General features: G+C 41.5%; 4 protein-coding genes across 13 annotated transcripts in view; 2 read left to right on the top strand and 2 right to left on the bottom strand.

Moving 5' to 3' along the window:
• The window catches only part of LOC122231006 (prostate and testis expressed protein 13-like), a 43,110-nt gene extending 40,675 nt beyond the window's left edge, over positions 1-2,435 (bottom strand). The window contains exon 1 of the mRNA XM_042957760.1: positions 2,353-2,435. The gene's annotated coding sequence lies outside the window, so the exon portion shown is untranslated. The remainder of the gene's footprint in view (positions 1-2,352) is intronic.
• HYLS1 (HYLS1 centriolar and ciliogenesis associated) lies at positions 1-14,201 on the top strand. Of its 8 annotated transcripts, none has more exons than XM_007082720.3 (4): positions 1-19; positions 5,323-5,366; positions 10,403-10,521; positions 12,910-14,201. In XM_007082720.3, exons 3-4 carry the CDS (start codon positions 10,508-10,510, stop codon positions 13,829-13,831), a joined length of 936 nt encoding a protein of 311 aa, XP_007082782.1. In that variant the 5' UTR covers positions 1-19; positions 5,323-5,366; positions 10,403-10,507; the 3' UTR covers positions 13,832-14,201. The 8 variants fall into 8 exon arrangements, with proteins under 8 accessions (XP_007082782.1, XP_007082780.1, XP_042813693.1 ...); XM_007082718.3 differs by lacking the exon at positions 1-19 and adding an exon at positions 2,096-2,218; XM_042957759.1 differs by lacking the exon at positions 1-19 and adding an exon at positions 2,296-2,382 and having other exon boundaries at positions 12,913-14,201.
• On the bottom strand, positions 6,656-16,395 carry PUS3 (pseudouridine synthase 3). 2 transcript variants are annotated; one of them, XM_007082715.3, is made up of 5 exons: positions 16,336-16,395; positions 9,209-9,635; positions 8,531-9,096; positions 7,432-7,622; positions 6,656-7,290 (listed from the first exon to the last, which is right to left on the bottom strand). In XM_007082715.3, the coding sequence occupies exons 2-5, from the start codon at positions 9,581-9,583 to the stop codon at positions 6,980-6,982; spliced, it is 1,443 nt and encodes a 480-aa protein (XP_007082777.1). In that variant the 5' UTR covers positions 9,584-9,635; positions 16,336-16,395; the 3' UTR covers positions 6,656-6,979. The 2 variants fall into 2 exon arrangements, with proteins under 2 accessions (XP_007082777.1, XP_015393221.1); XM_015537735.2 differs by lacking the exon at positions 16,336-16,395 and adding an exon at positions 14,960-15,079.
• DDX25 (DEAD-box helicase 25) overlaps positions 16,129-20,174 on the top strand; it is a 20,575-nt gene continuing 16,529 nt past the window's right edge. The window contains exons 1-4 of one of the 2 annotated variants that reach the window (XM_007082724.3): positions 16,129-16,228; positions 18,361-18,427; positions 18,683-18,724; positions 19,217-19,352. Coding sequence is in view for 1 of the 2 variants with exons in the window: in XM_042957756.1 (XP_042813690.1) it covers positions 17,644-17,706; positions 18,361-18,427; positions 18,683-18,724; positions 19,217-19,352 (308 nt within the window). In the remaining variant the exon portion in view is untranslated. Of the gene's footprint in view, positions 16,229-17,597; positions 17,707-18,360; positions 18,428-18,682; positions 18,725-19,216; positions 19,353-20,174 lie in introns of those variants that run through there. The other variant, XM_042957756.1, reaches the window with a different exon arrangement.

Consider the following 20,174-nt stretch of genomic DNA (forward strand, 5'->3'; position numbering starts at 1 on the left):
CCTCTGTTATAAGTGAGAGGTAAGGAAACCATATTAAATTGCATAAATTAAATGTAATCAGCAAAATTCAGATTATGGGAAACTCCATAGGACCAACAATGTGCTTCCTTCAACAAACTGCACAAGAAGAAAATGGAGGAGGAATTTATAAAAGAAATGTAAATGAAACAACCAGTCACAATGTGTGGACTTGATTGGATCCTGGTTCAAACAAACAAGGGGGAAAAAAAATGAGACAAGTAGAAAATCAAACACTGGTTATTTGATGCTATTAATGAAATATATTAGATATTTTAGGTGTGATAATAGTATTGAGGTTATGCTTTTTAAAAGTCTTTTGTAAAAATATCATATGTAATATTTATAGATTTCAGATGCCTGATATTCTCTTCAAAACAATATAAGAGTAGGTACATGGATAGTGATATAGAATTAACAAGATTGGTCATGAGTTAATAATTATTGGAACTGGGCATTGAGTTCATGGGGCTTCATTACATACAATTTTTTTATGTGTTTGTAACTTTCCTCAATAAAAATTTTTAAGGATACAATTTGGTTTTCAAGAATAGGATTTTCTTTTATATACTGTATTTTAGACGGCCTTAGTTAAGGTTTCTTGACCTGGGTGTAATGTATTTCAGAGAATCATGAAGATTATTAAATCAGATCTAGGCAAAGTTGGAGCATAGTGATCCAGAAAAAAACAAGGACTGAGTTGAACACAAGATACCACTTGAAATATGACAGGAGATAGATCCTTTAAGTTGTTATCAATTAAAGGTTTTTAAAAATCAAACTTTAACATAAAGGATAACAAGAAAATAATTGGGGGCGCAGGTAAGGAACATGTTAAATGATCAAAGCGGTAGGTAAGAAAAATGACTCTACTCTTGTTTCTAAAATACACTGAGGAGATTTGATGTCAAAGAAAAGGTCATGCAGGTGTAAGACAACCAAACTAGAACAAGGGATATTTGCCCATGAGGAAAGAAAAGAATGTGTGGCACTAAAGTGGTATTGACTGAGATTGAAATCTAGGGGGTAGGGTCATTCAAATCTTTACAACCTACTTTCTGCCATCTTTAGTCCTTTTTCTTTCCCCCAACAAATCCAAAGTGACTTAGAGCTTGTGCAAAGGCCCCGAGACTAAGAGGGAAGAATAAGAGGCAATGTGAAGTGGATTAAATATGATCTTCTCTCTCTCATTGAATCCTGGATTTAAGAAATAATACAAATTTGTCATCCAGCGCCTATTTGTGTAAATTGGGATCCAGAACGCTCAGGACTTGGCAGGACAAATTAGTTATGTTGCAGGGCAATGACTAGAAAATGCTGAGTCGTGGGGACCTCTACTCATTTTCTTTTCTAGATCTCATCCTCAGCAATTCCCAAAGCGGGTACATACACAAACACACACACGTTTTTTTAAGGAGTATGGCTATGTCAAGGGAGCAGACGGGAGCACTCCGAAGGAAAACCCCAAGTGAGTGCCAACCCTAGCAAGAAGTCAGCATGGCTGGAGCACAAGTGCAGAGTAACATTGGTACGCACGGGAGACACAGCAACCCGTCAAATCAGAAGCCACGGAAAGGATTCAAAGAGCGTGCACAGAACCTGCGTATGTCAGACCCCAGGGGGGCTGTCTGAAAAAGCTGGAGGCTGGAGATGCTCCAGCTGAGCTCTGAGGACCTTCAGTTCCAACGCCACCCACCCCCCGGGGCCGCCCAAAATTGGGAAGGGCGGACATTCGTTCCACTGAGATGAACGGAACGTTAAGGCCGTCCCTCCCAAAACTCAGCTAACTTGCCGTTAACCGAGGTTAGAGAGTCCCCTCCTCTACCCGTAGGCCTGACGGCGCCGCAGAGACAGTTCCGGGTTACGCGCCAGAGCAAGGGGAGGTTCGAACATTTCCGAATCCACGCCTCAAATCCCGGGCTTCCTCCCGCCAGTGGAGGAAGGCAAGAGAAAATGGGTACCAATCAGAATGTAGACATGGAAGACATTCATGGTCAGAACCAATAGAAGAACTGGAGGGCGGGGCCGAGGATGCAGGTTCGCTCTTCTAGTTTAAACCGCGGCGGCCAGGCGTTAACTGCAGCGTCGAGGTTGGGTGTGCCGTGCGCCTGCGCGAGCTGCTGGACGCTAACGGAACCCTGCGGAGCTTCGCTAGGCCGGCAGCGGGAGTCGGTGCGGCGAGCGGACCTCGGCGGGGCCGGTAAGCGGGTAGAGACTGGAATAGGGGGCCCACGGGCCCACGGGGGCCGATCGCCCGCCGTACGGAGAGGTCGAGGTCTGAATAGCACGGAATGGGAGTACCCTCACTGGTGCGCCGTCTCACGTCCGACATACCTTCCAAACCCGGGTTTACTGCTTCCCAAGGTTGGTGTAAGTAAGCTGTGTCGTGCTGTGCACTTGGCGTGCCTGAGCCCCTTGAAGTCACAGTGGGCTCCCGTGGCGCGCCCGACGTCCACTGCCAGCCCGATAGCTGCCCTGGCTGGCACCTCCGTAGCCCAGAGGGCTGCAGGGGAAGGGGGTGGTGTCGCCGCGGGAGCCGGGTTCCCCGGAGGCCGCCAGCATCCGAGGCGACGACCGCGCCCCAGGCCAGGTGGGCACCAGGTGGCCTTTGTTGTTGTGCAGCGACCAGTCTTCCCAGCCGGTAGTTGCGCCCTTTGTGAACTTCTGGGTGTAACCGTGCGAGCAGCTCTCTCGCTAATGAGTTAGGATAGGGTGGAAAAACGAACCCTGTAGCCCTACCCCAGATGAAAATAAACCTTTTTTCTGATTGTAAAGTTATACCGTCCCGTTGATTTTAGAAATAAATCTAAGAAGAACGAACGTATAAAGGAAAAAAGGAAGAAAATTCTAGATATTCCACTGGGCCACAGATAACCATCAAAAAAACCCACTTCATATTTGGGTTCCCTTCAGATATATGCGTTTTGAGTATATATACCTAATTATACTCATAAAATATATTTGGTTTTATGTAATTGTTTTAAATATGATAAAGCATAGTCATTTAAAAAGCAGATTATGCCTTAGTAATATTTTAGGAGCATGTGACTGTCAAATATAAAGCATTATCATTTTTTTTTCAACGTTTTTTTATTTTTTATTTTTATTTTTTTATTTTTGGGACAGAGAGAGACAGAGCATGAACGGGGGAGGGGCAGAGAGAGAGGGAGACACAGAATCGGAAACAGGCTCCAGGCTCCGAGCCATCAGTCCAGAGCCTGACGCGGGGCTCGAACTCACGGACTGCGAGATCGTGACCTGGCTGAAGTCGGACGCTTAACCGACTGCGCCACCCAGGCGCCCCAAAGCATTATCATTTTTAATGGATGCATGGTACTTCTTACAATGGCACTACTGTACAATCTATTATTTAACCAGTCCCCTCACGATGGACACTTGTTTTTCCAGTTCTTTCATCATAAAATAGCATGGTGGTGGTTACATGTATGTATACATGTTTGCATTCTTGTTCAATTTATCTCCTTAGAATAATTCTTGGAAGTGGATTATGGCTTAGACATTGTGGTGCAGTTTAAATTGTGACTCATAATGCCAAGCTGCCCTCTAGAAAAATTGATATCCCCCCATCTACACACACACAGTGTGTAGGGTGCTTATTTCTCCACACTCTGACTGACACTGGGTATGAGAAAATCTTACCAATCTGAAAAGGCATCTTAATGTCTTTATTTCCGTTATTAATGAGATTAAACATTTTCTGTGTGTATTAGTCATTATTTCTTTGGGAAATTTTCTGTCTTTCCTTTATTCTGGTCCCCTATTCTGGTGCATTTACCTTTTACTAGCTTTCTAAGAGGAATTTGAATTAGTGACTTTGAACCTGTTGCACATATTTTCCCCAGTTGTCCCTTGGATTATGGTTGACTTTTGCTGGGTGTTTTGTTTTCTCTTGTTTTGCTCCAATGTTGTGGTTCTTTAAGCTGCTTGCTTTGTTCCAAAGTTGTGGTTCTTTCAGCTACTTGCTTACTTCTCCCCAGAGGTAGAGAAATTTGTTGTAACTCTACAGTAGCCTCCCTGTAATGGTTAGAATCTAACTAGTATCCCAGTTTAAAATCCTCCCCTTTCACCCTTGAAATCCTTGCACTTGGAACTACTAAACCTGGGATACCAAGTTGCTTAGGATTTTTGAAGAGAAGGCACTACTGGGTATTTTGGTCAATATTATCAGTATCTACAAAATATAAGCTGCTCTAGCTTCTATGTGACAGGTTCCTCCTAAGTAAAGGGAAAGGATTATCAGGTCTTTATTAAAAAGTAAGAATTTACAGTTACCTGTGAGCTTTACTACAGTTTATGTTTTACTATTTGCAAACACCCTTCTTCATACGTTGAAGAAAAAGGAGTGTGCCATAATTTAAATGCAAACAAAATAACATGTTAATCACTGTATAGTATAGTAGATATGACATTAAAAAAAATCTCTTTGGGCTTTAGTATTGGAGATCCTCCTAGCCCAGAGTCCTATTCCATTTCTGTCCCTGCTTTATTCTGTTTTATCTTTTTAGTAGGTAGTTTTGTATTGCACGAACATTGAAATAAATGGTGTAATACCTCTCACAAAGCACCATTTTATTTGTATACATACCATATATGTGTTATGTTACATATAATACATATTATGTGTTGTATGTTCATATATAATGTATATAATCTCATTTAATTCCATTTTTCCAATGAAGAAAATAAGATCTAAGGCCTACTTCTGACTCCATACCGTGAGTCAGAAACTGAAATTTATGATATTACCTCAGATAACGTAAGTAATTTTACAAAGTTACATTTTAGGATGCATCATTGCTTCATCTGTGATGATTGTCCTGAGTGTATCTATGATAACTACCAAAAAAATAATGTCACTAGGGGCGCCTGGATGGCTCAGTCGGTTAAGCTTCCGACTTCGGCTCAGGTCATGATCTCACGGTCCGTGAGTTCAAGCCCCGCGTCGGGCTCCGTGCTGACAGTGCAGAGCCTGGAGCCTGTTTCAGATTGTGTCTCCCTTTCTCTCTGACCCTCCCCCACTCATGCTCTGTCTCTCTCTGTCTCAAAAATAAACGTTAAAAAAAAAAATTTTTTTTTAAATGTCACTAAATGCTTATTCTTCTAGATTTGATAGTATAGTTTAATTAACCTTGAAAGAATTTTAAGATCTAAGACCCTAATCCTCTAACTCCTTTCCTTCTAAGGAATCTTACAAGCATGGCGTTTTAGTGTTTTTTGTCCCATGTATCGTTTCTTTAAAGTTGAATTTTTAAAATGGTGATTTCTTAAACTCTTCTTTTCCAGGTTTTTCTCGAAAACTAATGGCAGTGGAGGTACATTGAAATAAGGTAGGAAATTGAAAAAAATAAAATGCTTTGGTTTGTCCTTCCATGTTTAAGTGAGGATATTCTACTATACTCAATGATTACATTAAAAACAAAAGGATCCTGACATCAAAATTAAAGAGGAAGGCTATCTATATATCTCTGTCTCTATCTAGATAGATAGATAGATAGATTTTTTTTAGCAGGGGTGGGTCAGAGAGGGAGAGGGAGAATCCAAAACAGGCTCCATGCTGTCAGTGCAGAGTGGAGATGTGGGGCTCAAACTGCTGAACCATGAGGTCATGACTTGAGCTAAAACCCAGAGTTGGAGGCTTAAGTGACTGAGTCACCCAGGCGCCCCAAGAATGTTTGCAACTTATGTAAAAGGTGGTAAAGAAGATGATGACTATGCAACTGAGACCATTTGTGGCTCACACAGCACTAGACTGATAAGCTTTCTAAGAGATGCTGTGCTTTATTGAGTTAGGCCATTTTCAGGTAGTATTATTGTGCCTGGTATAAACCAATGTATCAAATATTTAACGGACTAAATTTCTTACTTTTAATTTCTCTTTTAAAAAATAAGACACTCAGGCAAAGCTCTTTATGAGAATTCAGAGGAGTAGTGAATATTTCATTTGATTTTTTCTTTTAATTTTTTTAATGTTTGTTTATTTTTGAGAGAGAGAGACAGAGAGCATGAGTGGGGGAAGAGCAGAGAGAGAGAGATACAGAATCTGAAGCTGCCTCCAGGCTCTGAGCTGTCAGCACACGGCCTGATGCAGGGCTCAAATTCACAAGAGTACAAGATCATGACCTGAGTCAAAGTTGGATGCTTAACCAACTGAGCCACCCAGGCGCTCCATTCATTTGCTTTTTTTTTTTTTAATTTTTTTTTTTTTTTTAACGTTTATTCATTTTTGAGACAGAGACAGAGCATGAATGGGGGAAGGTCAGAGAGAGAGGGAGACACAGAATCTGAAACAGGCTCCAGGCTCTGAGCTGTCAGCACAGAGCCCGATGCGGGGCTCAAACTCACGGACGTCAAGATCATGACCTGAGCCGAAGTCGGGCGCTTAACCGACTGAGCCACCCAGGCGCCCCCATTTGCTTTTTAAAAAGACAACAATAACAGGGGTGCCTGGGTAGCTCAGTCGGTGGCACATCCTACTCTTGATTTTGGCTCAGGTATGATCCCAGGGTCGTAAGATCAAGCCTCGCTTTGGGCCCAGTGCTGAACGTGGAGCCTGCTTAAGATTCTCTCTCCTCTCTCTCTCTCAAAATTAAATAAACAAACAGCATAACAAGTTAGACACTTGCAGGATCAGGCTTTAATGAATTTGAGGCACAGGTTTCCACATGTATGTAAACCCCATTTCACAATTGCTTTTTGCTTCTTCCATCTCTTAATCCTTTTGGACAGGAATGAGAATGTTTGAATTCTCTTACTCAAGTAGGAGCTTCCTTCACAGGGCTTAATGTTCTTTTGGTTTGGGGTTTTTTGGGGGGTTTCTTGTTTTATTTTTTCAAAGAGCTGATAATCTGAATTTTTAGGACTTCTTGTAGTACATATTTTCTTGTATTTCTTTCTCTCCACCTACCACTAGCTGCTTGTTGCCTCCTAGATTCTCTTATGGTTAACTGATGCTTTTAATTTCTGTATCAACACAGACTCTCTTTGTTGGTTTCTCCAAAAGAGTATTTTCTTCCTCCATTATATCATGACAGTCCCTTTTGGCTTTTGTTTCTTCCTCAAGGAATGAATGTGGGTGCTCGATACGTCCCCTACATACAAAATGCTGGATCCGGGATTCTAATCCTTGGCATTTAGGACGATCCATTAGTGGTTTATATGTGCGCATTTTCACTCCTTCTACAAAGGCACTGGTCTGCTTTATGACAGAGGGCTTAACATTTCTCCATTCTATCATTCCATCCATCTCTGGTCCTATAATACATACAGTCATATGTTACATGGATACTTTACCACAGTAGAATCACCTCCAAACTTTACATAAATCTGCTCCCATAACCCCACATAACTTTGGTTCTGGTAAATAATCGTCTCTTAGGATTTCCCCTGTCATACCTGTCCCACAGGGTACTGCAACACAGTCCAGTCCTTGTAGCATGCTATACAACATGTGAGTTTTCACAGCATGATTAGCCCATAGTTGTTGTAGGTGGGTAACATTGAACTCCTGAACCTCTCGGTCATAAATCCACTTGATATTTTCAAACTTACAGTCATACAAGACTAGAGGAAATTCTACAGCCATACTAGAGAGAAAAAGAGACAAGAAACAGTATGAAAATACACAGCAGCCATCCAACAGTTTTTCAAATACAAGTGGTGGGGGGAGGTAGTTGGATTAAAAGGAGGGGAAAATCTTTGTCAGTACTGAGTAACAGATAAGAAAGCAAAAAACACCATCCCTAACCTTGAACAACTTTATATTTGAAAGACAAAAACAAAAACACAACACAACAAACCATGAATCAACTGGTTAGGCCTCAACCATAATGCTATAACATTATTTTTTACATTTTTTCCCAATTTGTTGATTTTGCAGTATCGTAGCCAGTGAGGTTTATCCAAGGTGTGATTATTGCTAATTGAAAACATTTTTATGAACTTGTTAATTTTGCATAGTATGAAGTAAAAAACTAGATTTCACTGCTTTAGAAATGAATTGTTAGTCTGTCTGGCCTCGGCCTAGTCTCAAAAGTCTAACTATTCTTCCTACCTTTCTTGCCATTGCAGACACTGAAAATAAGGAAAAATTCAAAAGTACAGTAGTATGACTGCCCAATAATATAAAGCAAGGAAGATTTATATGAATAGTTTGAATGCTCACTTTTAAACTTCACCAGAACCTAATAATAATACCCTTAAAATAAATTCAGGGGAAAAAACATTTAGGAATGAATGTTATTTGATTTAAGGGGACTGGTCCAAATACCTATTCCTTACTAATGGGATAGAACAACAAGAGAAGAAAAAGATAGCCCTCCTGCATATTCATGACATTCTCCAAGTTAGATTCAAAGCTTCAAGAAGACAAAATAAGTGACCTAGTTAATTAGACAGCTGTTGGGAGAAGATATGTTAACCTTTAATTATTTAAAATATTTAATATATTTAAAAATATTCTAACAGCAACAATTGTCTTTTGTTTTTAACGTACCTGTACTGAGGTTTCTGGGGATTTTTCTCTATGTTCAGCAGCTCATCAATAATCTCTGGCTTCTCCATTCCTTGGCCAATCAGAAAAAGGATAGCCATCATACAGCGGACTTGATGATAAAGGAATGCCTGGCCAATCACTTCAAACTGACATAACTGGAAAGGTTCTTGCCATCTCTCCTTATCCAGGCTCTGGCCCACTAGCTGTACTTGAGCAGACAGAATAGTCCTCTGAAAATTGATCACTCCGTTGGCTACATCCATTTTACATAAGTTCCTAAAATCATGTGTGCCAACATACTTCTGAGCTGCATCGTTCATGGCCACAATGTCTAAATCAGCACGAGGGAAAAAATAGCGGTAAGTCCGCTCAAGACAGCTGAACCTAGCACTGAAGCTAGGTTCCACAGGGGCCCAGGCCAGTACACGGATGTCTGGAGGGAGTACCCGATTGAGAATGTGGGTATAGCGGATCTCTTTAGCAGCATCACTGACTTCATCCTTTAAATTACAATCCTCTGAAGCCCTGTCCTTTGGAAAGTGAGAACGAAGGTCAAGAGAAATCACCTATGGAATTAAAGGAAGATGGTTGTTTTAAAGACACAATCTGAATCCTTAGTATGTGCACCTAGAATACATGGGGATCACTTGCCTTAAGAACCAGTATAGTGGCCCTTACCTGTCCAAAGGCACTGACTCCTTTGTCTGTTCGCCCACAGCGGTGATAGTTGGATGTCTGTCTGCTTTCTACTAGTCGAGTCTTGGTTAGAGCCTCAAACAGTTTCTCTTCAATTGTATTGTTTGTGTTTTCCTGACTGGCAAAGCCTTGGTATCCCCAGCCCAAATAGGCTATCTTTAGAGCTACATGTCTTCGACCATGAGCACTGAAATCAAATGCACGCTTAGCTTTTCCAGCTCCTAGAGAATTTTCTCTCACGGTTGAGTCTTTGTTGTTGGCCTGTTCGTTTTTAAGTCTCTGTACCTCCTGCTCCAGTTCCTGTACTCTTTTTAGGAGTTTGACAGTTTGGGTTCTGTCTATGTCACTTTCAGCCATGATAAAAGACAACCAACCCCAGCAATAAAGAAACCGTATAGGTCCACTCTACCTGAAAAAAGAATAAAAGGATACAACAGTTTCAATGCGGATTACTTTGGTGATGTCCATATCATTCCATCATCTGCAAATAGTACCTAAGATTTAATTTAATGCCTAAAGGATATATTTTGCTTCTGCCCAGGGAGACAAGCATTAGCTTAATTGTTCTGGGTTGATCATCCATAGATACTGTTCTTTTCTATCCTGTCTGGCCAGTTCACAGGGGAAAAGGAAAGGAGCATCAAGAAATGGCATTGTTGGGGCGCCTGGGTGGCGCAGTCGGTTAAGCGTCCGACTTCAGCCAGGTCACGATCTCGCGGTCCGTGAGTTCGAGCCCCGCGTCGGGCTCTGGGCTGATGGCTCAGAGCCTGGAGCCTGTTTCCGATTCTGTGTCTCCCTCTCTCTCTGCCCCTCCCCCGTTCATGCTCTGTCTCTCTCTGTCCCAAAAATAAATAAAAAAACGTTGAAAAAAAAAATTAATTAAAAAAAGAAATGGCATTGTTAAAGTTTAGTCAGAATTTAGGGAAAATATTTGTAGATCCCATTTCTCTCTGCTTCATTAGCTGTGATGATTTTTTTGATGACGATCATGTTTTTGATATTTTTTCCTTAAAACATTTCCTTTTGACTTCTCATTACACTTGTCTAATCTTTCTAATCTTAAAATCTGTTCATATGGAATATATATGTCTACTCAGTTTCCACTGCTTTCCAGTATTTCATATAAAACGAGTGGCTTGTATATTTTGTCCTCTAACACTCAGTTCTGTCTTAAAGGTGGTACGGCAGAAGCTAGCCTGACTGACGAAACTTGTCAATGATTGTACTTCATATTGCAAGGAGAGCCTGAAGTCAAGGGTTTCCCACTCTTAAGTGGTTTTGATGGCAGAGAGAAGGTAATTAAGCATCATGATCTTTTTTTAAGTTGAATTTCTGTTCTATACCTCTAGCTATTGAAGAGTCAATCTGGAAAATGTAATTAACATGTTGAAATTCCTGACATATTTCAAAATCCTAGCGTTGAATATACTACATCCTTAAAATTGGGACAGTGCTAGACAGTCTATGACTGGTGGTCACTTTATATGGATTGTCATCAAATGTGTTCTAAGGCTATGTTATCTGGGTACCTCATTTAGTTTCTGGCCTTTGAGAGTTTCTGTATCTATGATATGTTAAAAGTTTAAATACAAAAAAAAAATGAAACTATAACAAATACTAGAAGAAAACTTTTCTTTTATAGTCTTGGAATGTGAAAGGCGTTTCTATGTAAGATACTATAGAAGCTCAGAAAATATATACATCTGTTTTAACTTAAGGATCAATAAGAGAAAGTCCAACAACCAGAGAGATAAATGGGAAAGGAAAAGCATTTCATACAAAAAGAGAAAAACAGCTGATAAAAGTGTATGAAAAGTTGTTCAGTTCTACTCAATGTAAATACCATTTACAGGAGAACTATTTTTCATCCAGCTGACTGCAGAGGAGGTTTGACAGTACACCACTTTGGAGAGGGAATGGAGAAGCAAGCTCTGGAAGATGCTGTCAGTACAGCCTCTTCACAGGGCAGTTGACAACATCCATCAAATTGAGCACACACATATCTTTTGACCCACCTACTCCATTTCTAGAAATTTTACATACACGTGGGCTTGCACAAGTATGTAAAAACTTGAAAGATACTTGGAACATTCGTTTTTAACAAGACTGTAACCTAAATTAAATCAGGGGCTGAAACGAATAAATTAGGGCACATCCATATGTCAGAATTCTGTACAACTTTAAACAAAATGAAGTCCATGTGTGCTGATCTCGCTGGATCACCAAGACCATCTTTAAGATTCAGGGGAGTTGCGGGATGCCTGGGTAGCTCAGCTGGTTAAGCGTCTGACTTTGGCTCAGGTCATGATCTCATGATTCTTGGGTTCAAGCCCCGCATCAGGCTCTGTGCTGACAGCTCAGAGCCTGGAGCCTGCTTCGGATTCTGTGTCCTCCCTCTCTCTTTGCACCTCCCCCCTCATGCTCTGTCTCATTCTGTCTCAAAAATAAATAAATGTTAAAAAAAAAAAAAAAAAGAGATTCAGAAGAGTTGTATAATATGCTCCTTTATGGTATAAAAATGTACATATGAATATGGAAGATTACTAGAGAAAGTGTAAGAAACTACCTTTTGAGAGTGAGACTTGGTGGGGGAAGTGGGGAATCCTTATTTAAAATGACCATGTGCAGTACAGCATAGGAAATCTAGTCATTATTGTATATATAGTATTGTAATAACATGTCATGGTGACAGATAGTAGCTATACTTGTAGTGAGCTTACCATAACCTATAAACTTGTCAAATGTACAACGGAAGCTAATGAATATTGTATTCCAACTATATTTTAATTAAAAAAAATTCCCATGTGCATGTACTAGTTTTTCAATTTAATTTAAAAAGAAAAATTGTAGGGCATAAAAGCCCTTATTAAAAAGAAAGAAAGAAAGAAAAATTGTAGGGATACAGGAAATAGTGTGGGCAGTAGCTACCTATCCTAGATCCAGTCCAAAAACTAGCATTGGGCATTTGGCTGGTTGATTGGGGTTTAAAAGTTCAGTGACAGGGTACTGAGATGAACAGATTTAGCTTGGCAACTAATGACACATTAAAATCACTTAAGCATACGAGTGTTTATGTGCACATCACTGCTTTGTGATGGTTTTGGATTAAATCACTCTCATCGGTAAAAGCAAGGACTAAAGCCAGACTGCCTGAGTTAGACTTCCAACTCCATCACTTACAAGCTGTGTAACCTTGGACTAGTTCTTTATGCCTCATGTTATTCATCTGTGGAAAACCGGTAATAAGAGTACCAGTTAGCTCACAGGATTCCATGAATTAATAAATGTTAAGCACATAGAACAATGCTAGCTACACAAAGTGCTCCTCAGTGTAAGTTGCATAATATATGTTAAGCATTATGTCTCAAGCTCTTTTTCTGCCTCACCTGTACTGTCCTAGGAGCTACTACAGGTAGCAGAACTACCAGGCATTAGAAAGTGGGAGCAAATGAGAGTGGAAATGAAAGCAGCTGGTAGATTTTCTGGAGCTGAGTTAATGCCCCTCCAAACCGCTACCATGCTACCCTGTTCTAAAATCTGTATTTTATTACAGAACTATTACATTTATGATTGCCTTAGCCATTCTTTCTCCATTTGACTACAATAAAATAACACACAAGAAGGGAATGAACAGTTAATGAGCTGGGAATTATCAGAAAACTGATCAGTATTTTTTCTCCCAGAAGGTCCTACAGTGGAGGGGAAGCAATGGAGGAACTCATGGGACCCAGTGGACAAAAATGGGCCAGTATGGATCCAGAAGAAAGAATGTTGGCAGCCACTACAGCTTTTACCCATATCTGTGCGAGGCAGGGTGAGGGAGATGTCGGGAGAGATGCCCAGTCTATGCAATATGATCCCTACAGTAAAGCTTCAATAATTCCAGGAAAGCAGCCTCTCCCTGTGCAACTGCAGTACCCACACGTAGAAAGTGATGCCACTTCAGAAACAGTCTCAGAGGCCTCTCAAAGACTCCGAAAGCCAATGAAGAGAAAGGTGTTGCGGAAGAAGCCAGGAGGGGAAGTCTTAGTGACAGATGAGTCAGTTATCAGTGAATCGGAGTCTGGTACAGAAAGCGATATGGATCTCTGGGACTTAAGACAAAAGCTGATGAGTCTGCAGTTCCAGGAAGACAGGGAATCTCCAGCTGACATTTCACAAAAATTTAATTTACCACATGAATACCGAGGAATTTCTCAAGATGAGCTCATTTGCTATCTACGAAGAGAAGGAATGGCCCCTCCAGCTTATGAACAAGACCTGATTGTTGCCAGTCGACCAAAGTCCTTTATTCTCCCAAGGCTGGACCAGTTGAGCCGAAACCGGGGCAAGGTAGACCGCGTAGCCCGATACTTTGAGTACAAACGAGACTGGGACTCAATAAGGTTACCTGGTGAAGATCATAGAAAGGAATTACGCTGGGGTGTCCGAGAGCAGATGCTTTCTCGAACAGAACCCCAGTCCAAGCCTCAGCACATATATGTTCCAAACAATTACCTAGTGCCAACTGAGAAGAAAAGATCTGCCCTTCGCTGGGGTGTTCGTTGTGACCTCGCAAATGGTGTCATGCCCAGGAAGCTTCCCTTCCCTCTTTTTCCTTCTTAAGTGTTTTTTTAACCTCTTTTATGGGATTGTTTGGGGGTAACCTGCTTCTTTCTCTCTTTCCTTTTATTTAAGTAGAAACAACTAACTTAAAAGCCCATGGAACATTATAAAGACTTCACCTACCATTGGTCTTTCCTAAGTCTATATCTCATTGGTATTAAATACTACTTCACTTCCAAATGACCACTCTCAAATCCGGTAATTGCAAGACAAATGCCAGAGAAAGAAAAACAGACCTGGTCTTTCACTTTGTCAGATAGCACTATTTGTTTTCTATACTGTTTTTAACCTTTGGCCAATGTGTGAGTTGCTGTCTTTAAAGTTGCTGGGTGTTAAGCTTACTCATTAAAGAATTTTGGGATTTTGTGAACTTGATCTTTTTTTTACTTACTACTACTTCCTAAGTAAGATGATCTCAAAACTGGGTTATGATTCTCCTTCCAATCATTACTTCCCATCATACTCTCACCACTTAAATAATGAGCACCAGAGGAAAGGAACAAAAAACTGTCATTTACGCACACAGTCCTTAAAGGAAGGAAGGAAAGTATCAACACAGATAATCCTCCATCACTAAAGGAACATAGTAAATCCAGAAAACTTAAGTGATCTTTTTAAAACTAACGTTTATTTTTGAGAGTGTGTGCAAGCACGTGCGCATGAGTGGGGGAGGGGCAGAGAGAGAAAGAGGGAGACACAGAATCTGAAGCACGTTCCAGGCTCTGAACTGTCAGCACAGAGCCCGGCGTGGGGCTTGAACTCACAAACTGTAAGATCATGACTTGAGCTAAAGTCGGACCCTTAACCGACTGAGCCACCCAAGAGCCCCAAGTGATTTTCAATAGATGCTCAGTAACAGTACTACATGACATACAGAATTCTAACCCAAGTTTAATTTCAGAATTACTTCAAAAATACATTGCCCTCCAATTGTCACTTCTAGTATACCATGCTTTTTATAATTTGCCACTGAGATTTTCTTGGAAATTATGCTTGTTGCTTCAAGGCTATTCCCACTATTAAACAGAACTTCTTCACTACGAATACTATCTGTAACTAGATGCAGACACAAATATCCAAGTGAATCTAGCCTATTTGGGTACAGACCAAAATGCTAATTCTGTTCACCCTAAATTGGTTCTATTCTTGATGCCTCTAATCCAACGAGGAACATCTAGAATCTGGAGATTGTCATTTGTAGCATTTGAAGCCATCAGAGGGACAGCAGAAACAGTTTGCTTGTTCAAGGGAAAACAGCTGTGCAACATAAAAATGAACAACTTTGACCATTACTATCTGCTAAAATATGCTTGCTCCATAATGTTTGGGCCACATTCATCCAGTTCCACTGGAAGGCATTTATCAGGGAAAGAAATAATCAGTGACTCAAAGATAGATGTGGGATATGCTCACTGTAAAGTAAAAATTGCAAACTATCCAACAGTGAAATGACTAGGAATATTGTCCACTGAAAATAATGGGAAGCTATTGACAAAGTGCAAATTAAGTGAAACCAGTTGTAAACTATACAGTATGATCACAGTCATCTACACATACAAAGCACAAGGAAAAATCAAAACCTTACTGGGTAATGAGATTAAAGGTAGTTTTTATACCTCTTTAAAAACCTTGAAAGCCACATGGCATTTTTATATGCAAATTACACCAATGACTTCTCTTTATATTATCTCAACGCCCACTATCAACACATAGTTTTTAGTTACCTAGTTTAACCCTTTAACCAGAGAACTAGTCCAAAGGGCTTAAGTAGGTAGTAAGATTTGTGGCAAAAAGACTTGGGTCCAAGACTCCTGACAATGTGCATTGCTTCCTCCAGCACACCACAGCACACCCAACGCCTGGAAGGGGGCTGCCACATTACCGCAACGAGGGAATCCTGTGTGCGCCGACCATCGACTGTAAATATAATCAGCTATCGCTAGAGTTTCAATACGTTTTTTGAAGTTGAAAAGATTCAAATCTCAAAATATTAGTAACCAATAGGGTAGTAGAAAGCGTTCTCCGTGATAAACTTTATTTTAAACCAACGAGGGAAGGAGGAATAGCCGAAGGGTCAGGAGACACGCACTATGATCACTAACAGTGAAAAGCAATCGCGTGGAAAGCAATCTCCTGAACAATTTTTTAAAAAGTCGCCACGCCTCCCTCCCTACAGACTATTGGAATCCTGACCTCTATTAGTATTAAGTTTTGTGACCAAACAATTCTGAGGCAGCAGAGACTTAACTCCACAGTGCAAGGGCCCTCTAAGTAAACCGAATTACAAGAAGTTCCTACTGCTGCGACTTTCTGCCAGGAGCATCAAGAAGTACCGGATACAAAAACAGGGTCCTAAGCGAGATCCCATATTCACCCACCAGCGCGTTCAAGAACAAGGTATGTAAAAGGGGGAGTGGAAAAGAGAAACATCCAGCTGTCTATACATTTAGCGTTTTTCTTAGGAGAACCCAGAAGATAATTCATCCCCAAATCCCCTTACCTACCTTCCGGTTGTCGACCACGCAGCTTTTCGCGAGACAGGAAGCTGTCACTTTGCGTCTTCTGCGCGCGCGCCCAGGGTCTCATGGGAGATGTAGTCCACCCTTGTGGGAAATGTAGTTCCAAGAGAGACGCCAAAATCTGCCTTATATTTTCTAGTCTGACCACCATTTCCCCTCCGACAAAGCAGAATCTGGGACCTATGCTAACACAAGAATAAAATATAGGATAAATCTAGTCCTATAAAATAACGGAAAAGCAGTTTTTCAAGTCTCTGCTATCTGTATACGAAAACTAACATTAAAGAACCTGGTCCGACTTTATATCTACTTAAATGAGTAAAAAGTTACCATTGTAAGACAAAAGCATTTGCTATTATAATCCACATGTAAAGGCTGAAAAGGAATTTGATAACCTCAAAACAAACGATTGAGGTGCCCGAGAGTGACCGAACAGAGCTGGGGAGTCGTGCTTCAGCACCACGGAGAGATCATAACTAGGTTTTTGGTTTGTGAGCTTCTGCAGAGACGCTGATCCAAATCTAAAGATTCCAGTTAGAAAACTGATAATGCAGATGCGGATGAGAGGTGAAGGTTTTACCGCAAGGAAAACAGTTTTCTCAGGATTGTTTTAGCAAAGGGCACATATCAGGATTAAAATTAAAACAAGCCGGTATGTGGAAACATCACAGGTATTTGAACAGGGGCAGAAGTTTAGAAATTGGGTAACTTCACTCCCCCTTCTCATCTTTCGCATTTGAATTAATTTGTCAAATGAAACTCATTCATTCTGACCCTTTACTATCCTATGCAATTCTCTGGCCTTTCTGACATCTTTTAATGCAGAAGCGGATATTTGGGAGGAAACGTGGGCACGAGTGCTTGAAACCGGGAGTGGGTGAGCTGAATTGTCTGTAGTGAGTGGTGCTTAAAGAAGGTAGAACTCGCGAATCAGTGCGAAAATTGGGGAGGCTTAGAGTCTCAAGCTTTTGTTGGGTTAGCAGAAGTTAGGGGAACACGAATGTTCACGACAATAGCGCCCCGTCGCCCGTTTCTAACACCTGGGACGGATAGGGTTGCTGGTGGAATAGAAACCTGCCCCAGGATCACACTTCTCTGGCTCCTGCGGCCACAACTCCCCCTGCCCCCACCCGCACCTCCCTGGAGCTCGTGCGCCTGCGCGCCGCGCGGCGGATGCTCGCGGGCACGTAAGCCCGCCCCCAGGGGAAGCCCATTGGCCGCTGGCTGGGACCGGGCACTGCCTCGTGCCACGGGAGGGCGCACGTGCTGGGGGCGGGAGCTGCGATCTCTGCTATGGCGTCGTTACTTTGGGGAGGCGACGCCGGGGCGGCGGAGAGCGAGCGGCTGAACAGTCATGTAACCGCCGCTGAGGCGGGGAGGGGAAGTGGGCGGGAGCCAGTACCTCACTCTGAGAGGGAAATCTGCTGGGGGGGATGTGGCGGGGGCGGGGGGGGTGAGGGGAAGCCTCGCTAGCATGTGGCGTGGGGTGTCAAATGGTGGAGGGGTGATGTGGTAAGGATATGGGGGAGGGCCAGAGGAAGGAGACCCCGAGAGACGCAAGACCTTTGGTTTGAAGGGCAGAACGAAGACCCCTAGAAGTCCTGGGAGAGAAAGCAGCTGATAGTCCCAACTAGACCTCGGAGTTTTTTGTTCTCCCAATTTGACCATTTGGCCTCGGCTAGCTTCCATCTTACCGACCACCGCGTTTTGCTATCTACCATTCCTTGCTGGTTCTGTGACACCGCCCTTCCCCTCCCCCCCCCCCCCCCCCCAAGGACTGCCACATTTAGATTAGAGGACTATAAAGAGGAACTTAAGGTACAGGGGCAGCAGAAAGTCTCCTTCATTTTAGCATAATTCATACAGGTGACCTGTTCCTGAAAAGAATCCATTAATACCTGAAACTGCAAAGGAAACAATATTCGGGTGGTCTCTCCCAGCTAGTGGGGAGCCCTGGGCTGCTTGGTGGCTTGCTTCCTAATATTGATTGCAATTTGTGTCTTTCAATAGTTTTCAAACCTCATCCACCCCCGGAAGAACCTTCGGGGTATCAGGAGTACTACAGTCCCAAACGTAGGTGAGTGCTGTTAGATAAAGCAGATTGGTCTCAATTAATTAAAAAGCATTGCTTTCCTCAGGCTCCTGGCAACTGAAATACCGTAGACTTCCATTAATTTAATACTCAGCGTCCTCCACTACCTTCCCTGTCTTTTTACCCACTCCTCCACTGGATGACCCTTCATGTCAGTGCACACTGTGGAGTTGGTGAGAGATATTGGGATCATACAAACATTTCTGTTTGGTATTTATTGTTTCTTTTCCATCCTTTTAGATGGTTCTAATAACACAGAAGAAGATGATGAAGACGATGTAGGTAGGAGTAAATTCATTTGCACGTAACCTAGCATTCTGTATCAATTAATTATGACTTTCACAATGTGAGTGAATAATATAATCTTAAGTGAAAAAGGACTTTTTCTCTATTTTCTTTATAAATCGTGAATTTCAGAAGAAATACTAAATTAGGAGTAGGCTGTATTTCTTTAGGGGGAGTTGAAATGCAATATGCGGGAATGAGTCAAGAATTTTCAGCTGGCAAGGCAAAATTAGGTCTGGTGGTGATGGATGTAGGCTTGCTTAAGGTCAGAGGTTGGTGTAACAGCAGAGCATAAGAAACTGGATCTTCATGTAAAAAGGAACTCTCAGTGTTGTCATTCTTTCTAGAACCTTCTTTTAGAAGGAAGATAAGAGTAGGAGCAGTTGCTTGATATACAACCACTGAATGGGAAGGAGCAATTTATTAGGTGTCGTTTAGGAAGCTAGATTTACTCATGCAATATTTCCTTTTTTATTTTTGCTTTTCTAGTGGATTTGGCAGCCAATTCACTCTTAAACAAATTAATCCGGCAGTCATTAGTAGAATCCAGTCACCGAGTTGAAGTCTTACAGAAGGACCCCAGCTCTCCACTCTACTCAGTGAAAACATTTGAAGAGCTGCGGCTGTAAGTATTTTTATTCATTTTGTGTGGGAAAATGCCAGAAAGAGTGGTACAGAACAAAATAATCTGCTAATAATAAAACTCTCAGAATACCCTTCTTGTTCTAATATTCAGTATTAAAATGAGATGTGTACATTTTGCGTGCAAGTAAAGTATAGCTGAAAAAGGAGCACTACAATACCTGAGTTGTGCAGCAAATTGAGAACATTTTGATGGTAAAATATTTTAACCTTGACATGCTAAGGGAGATAACTAAGCTCAACACAGCCATATTACTATTTGCCATACCATGATACAGATATAGGGACGTTGATGACCCAAATATTCTCTCTCACCTCCTTTAGATAAGTTATAAGCTGTTACCTTCCTAATTCTATTTTGTTTTAGATGGCATTAAAATGAATAAGTTTCCCAAATGGGTTTGCATTTGCTAGGGATCTGTTAACTCTCATTAAGGAAGTGTGTTTTAATCAGAAGAGTTACTGATAGGGACCCGTTTAAGGGGGGAAAAATCCAAAATCCCAATGCTCAGACATTTTCTAAATGGAAGGAGAAGCCTACCTATGATTAACAGCTGGCTGCCAATAACCTGCCAATTAACCACATGCAAAATGTGCCTGTTATTGAAGGTGGACATGTTCCAACCTATTTCTTTTTATCTTCTTTCTAACATCTATCATGAGACCTCAGGAAAGATGCATTTAAAAATGCTAGCTCTGGGGTGCCTGGGTGGCTCAGTTGGTTAAGCGTCTGACTTCAGCTCAGGTCATGATCTCATGGCTCATGAGTTCCAGCCCTGTGTCAGGCTCTGTGCTGGCAGCTGAG

The sequence above is a fragment of the Panthera tigris genome, chromosome D1, assembly GCF_018350195.1.
Source record: "Panthera tigris isolate Pti1 chromosome D1, P.tigris_Pti1_mat1.1, whole genome shotgun sequence".
Lineage (NCBI taxonomy): Eukaryota > Metazoa > Chordata > Mammalia > Carnivora > Felidae > Panthera > Panthera tigris.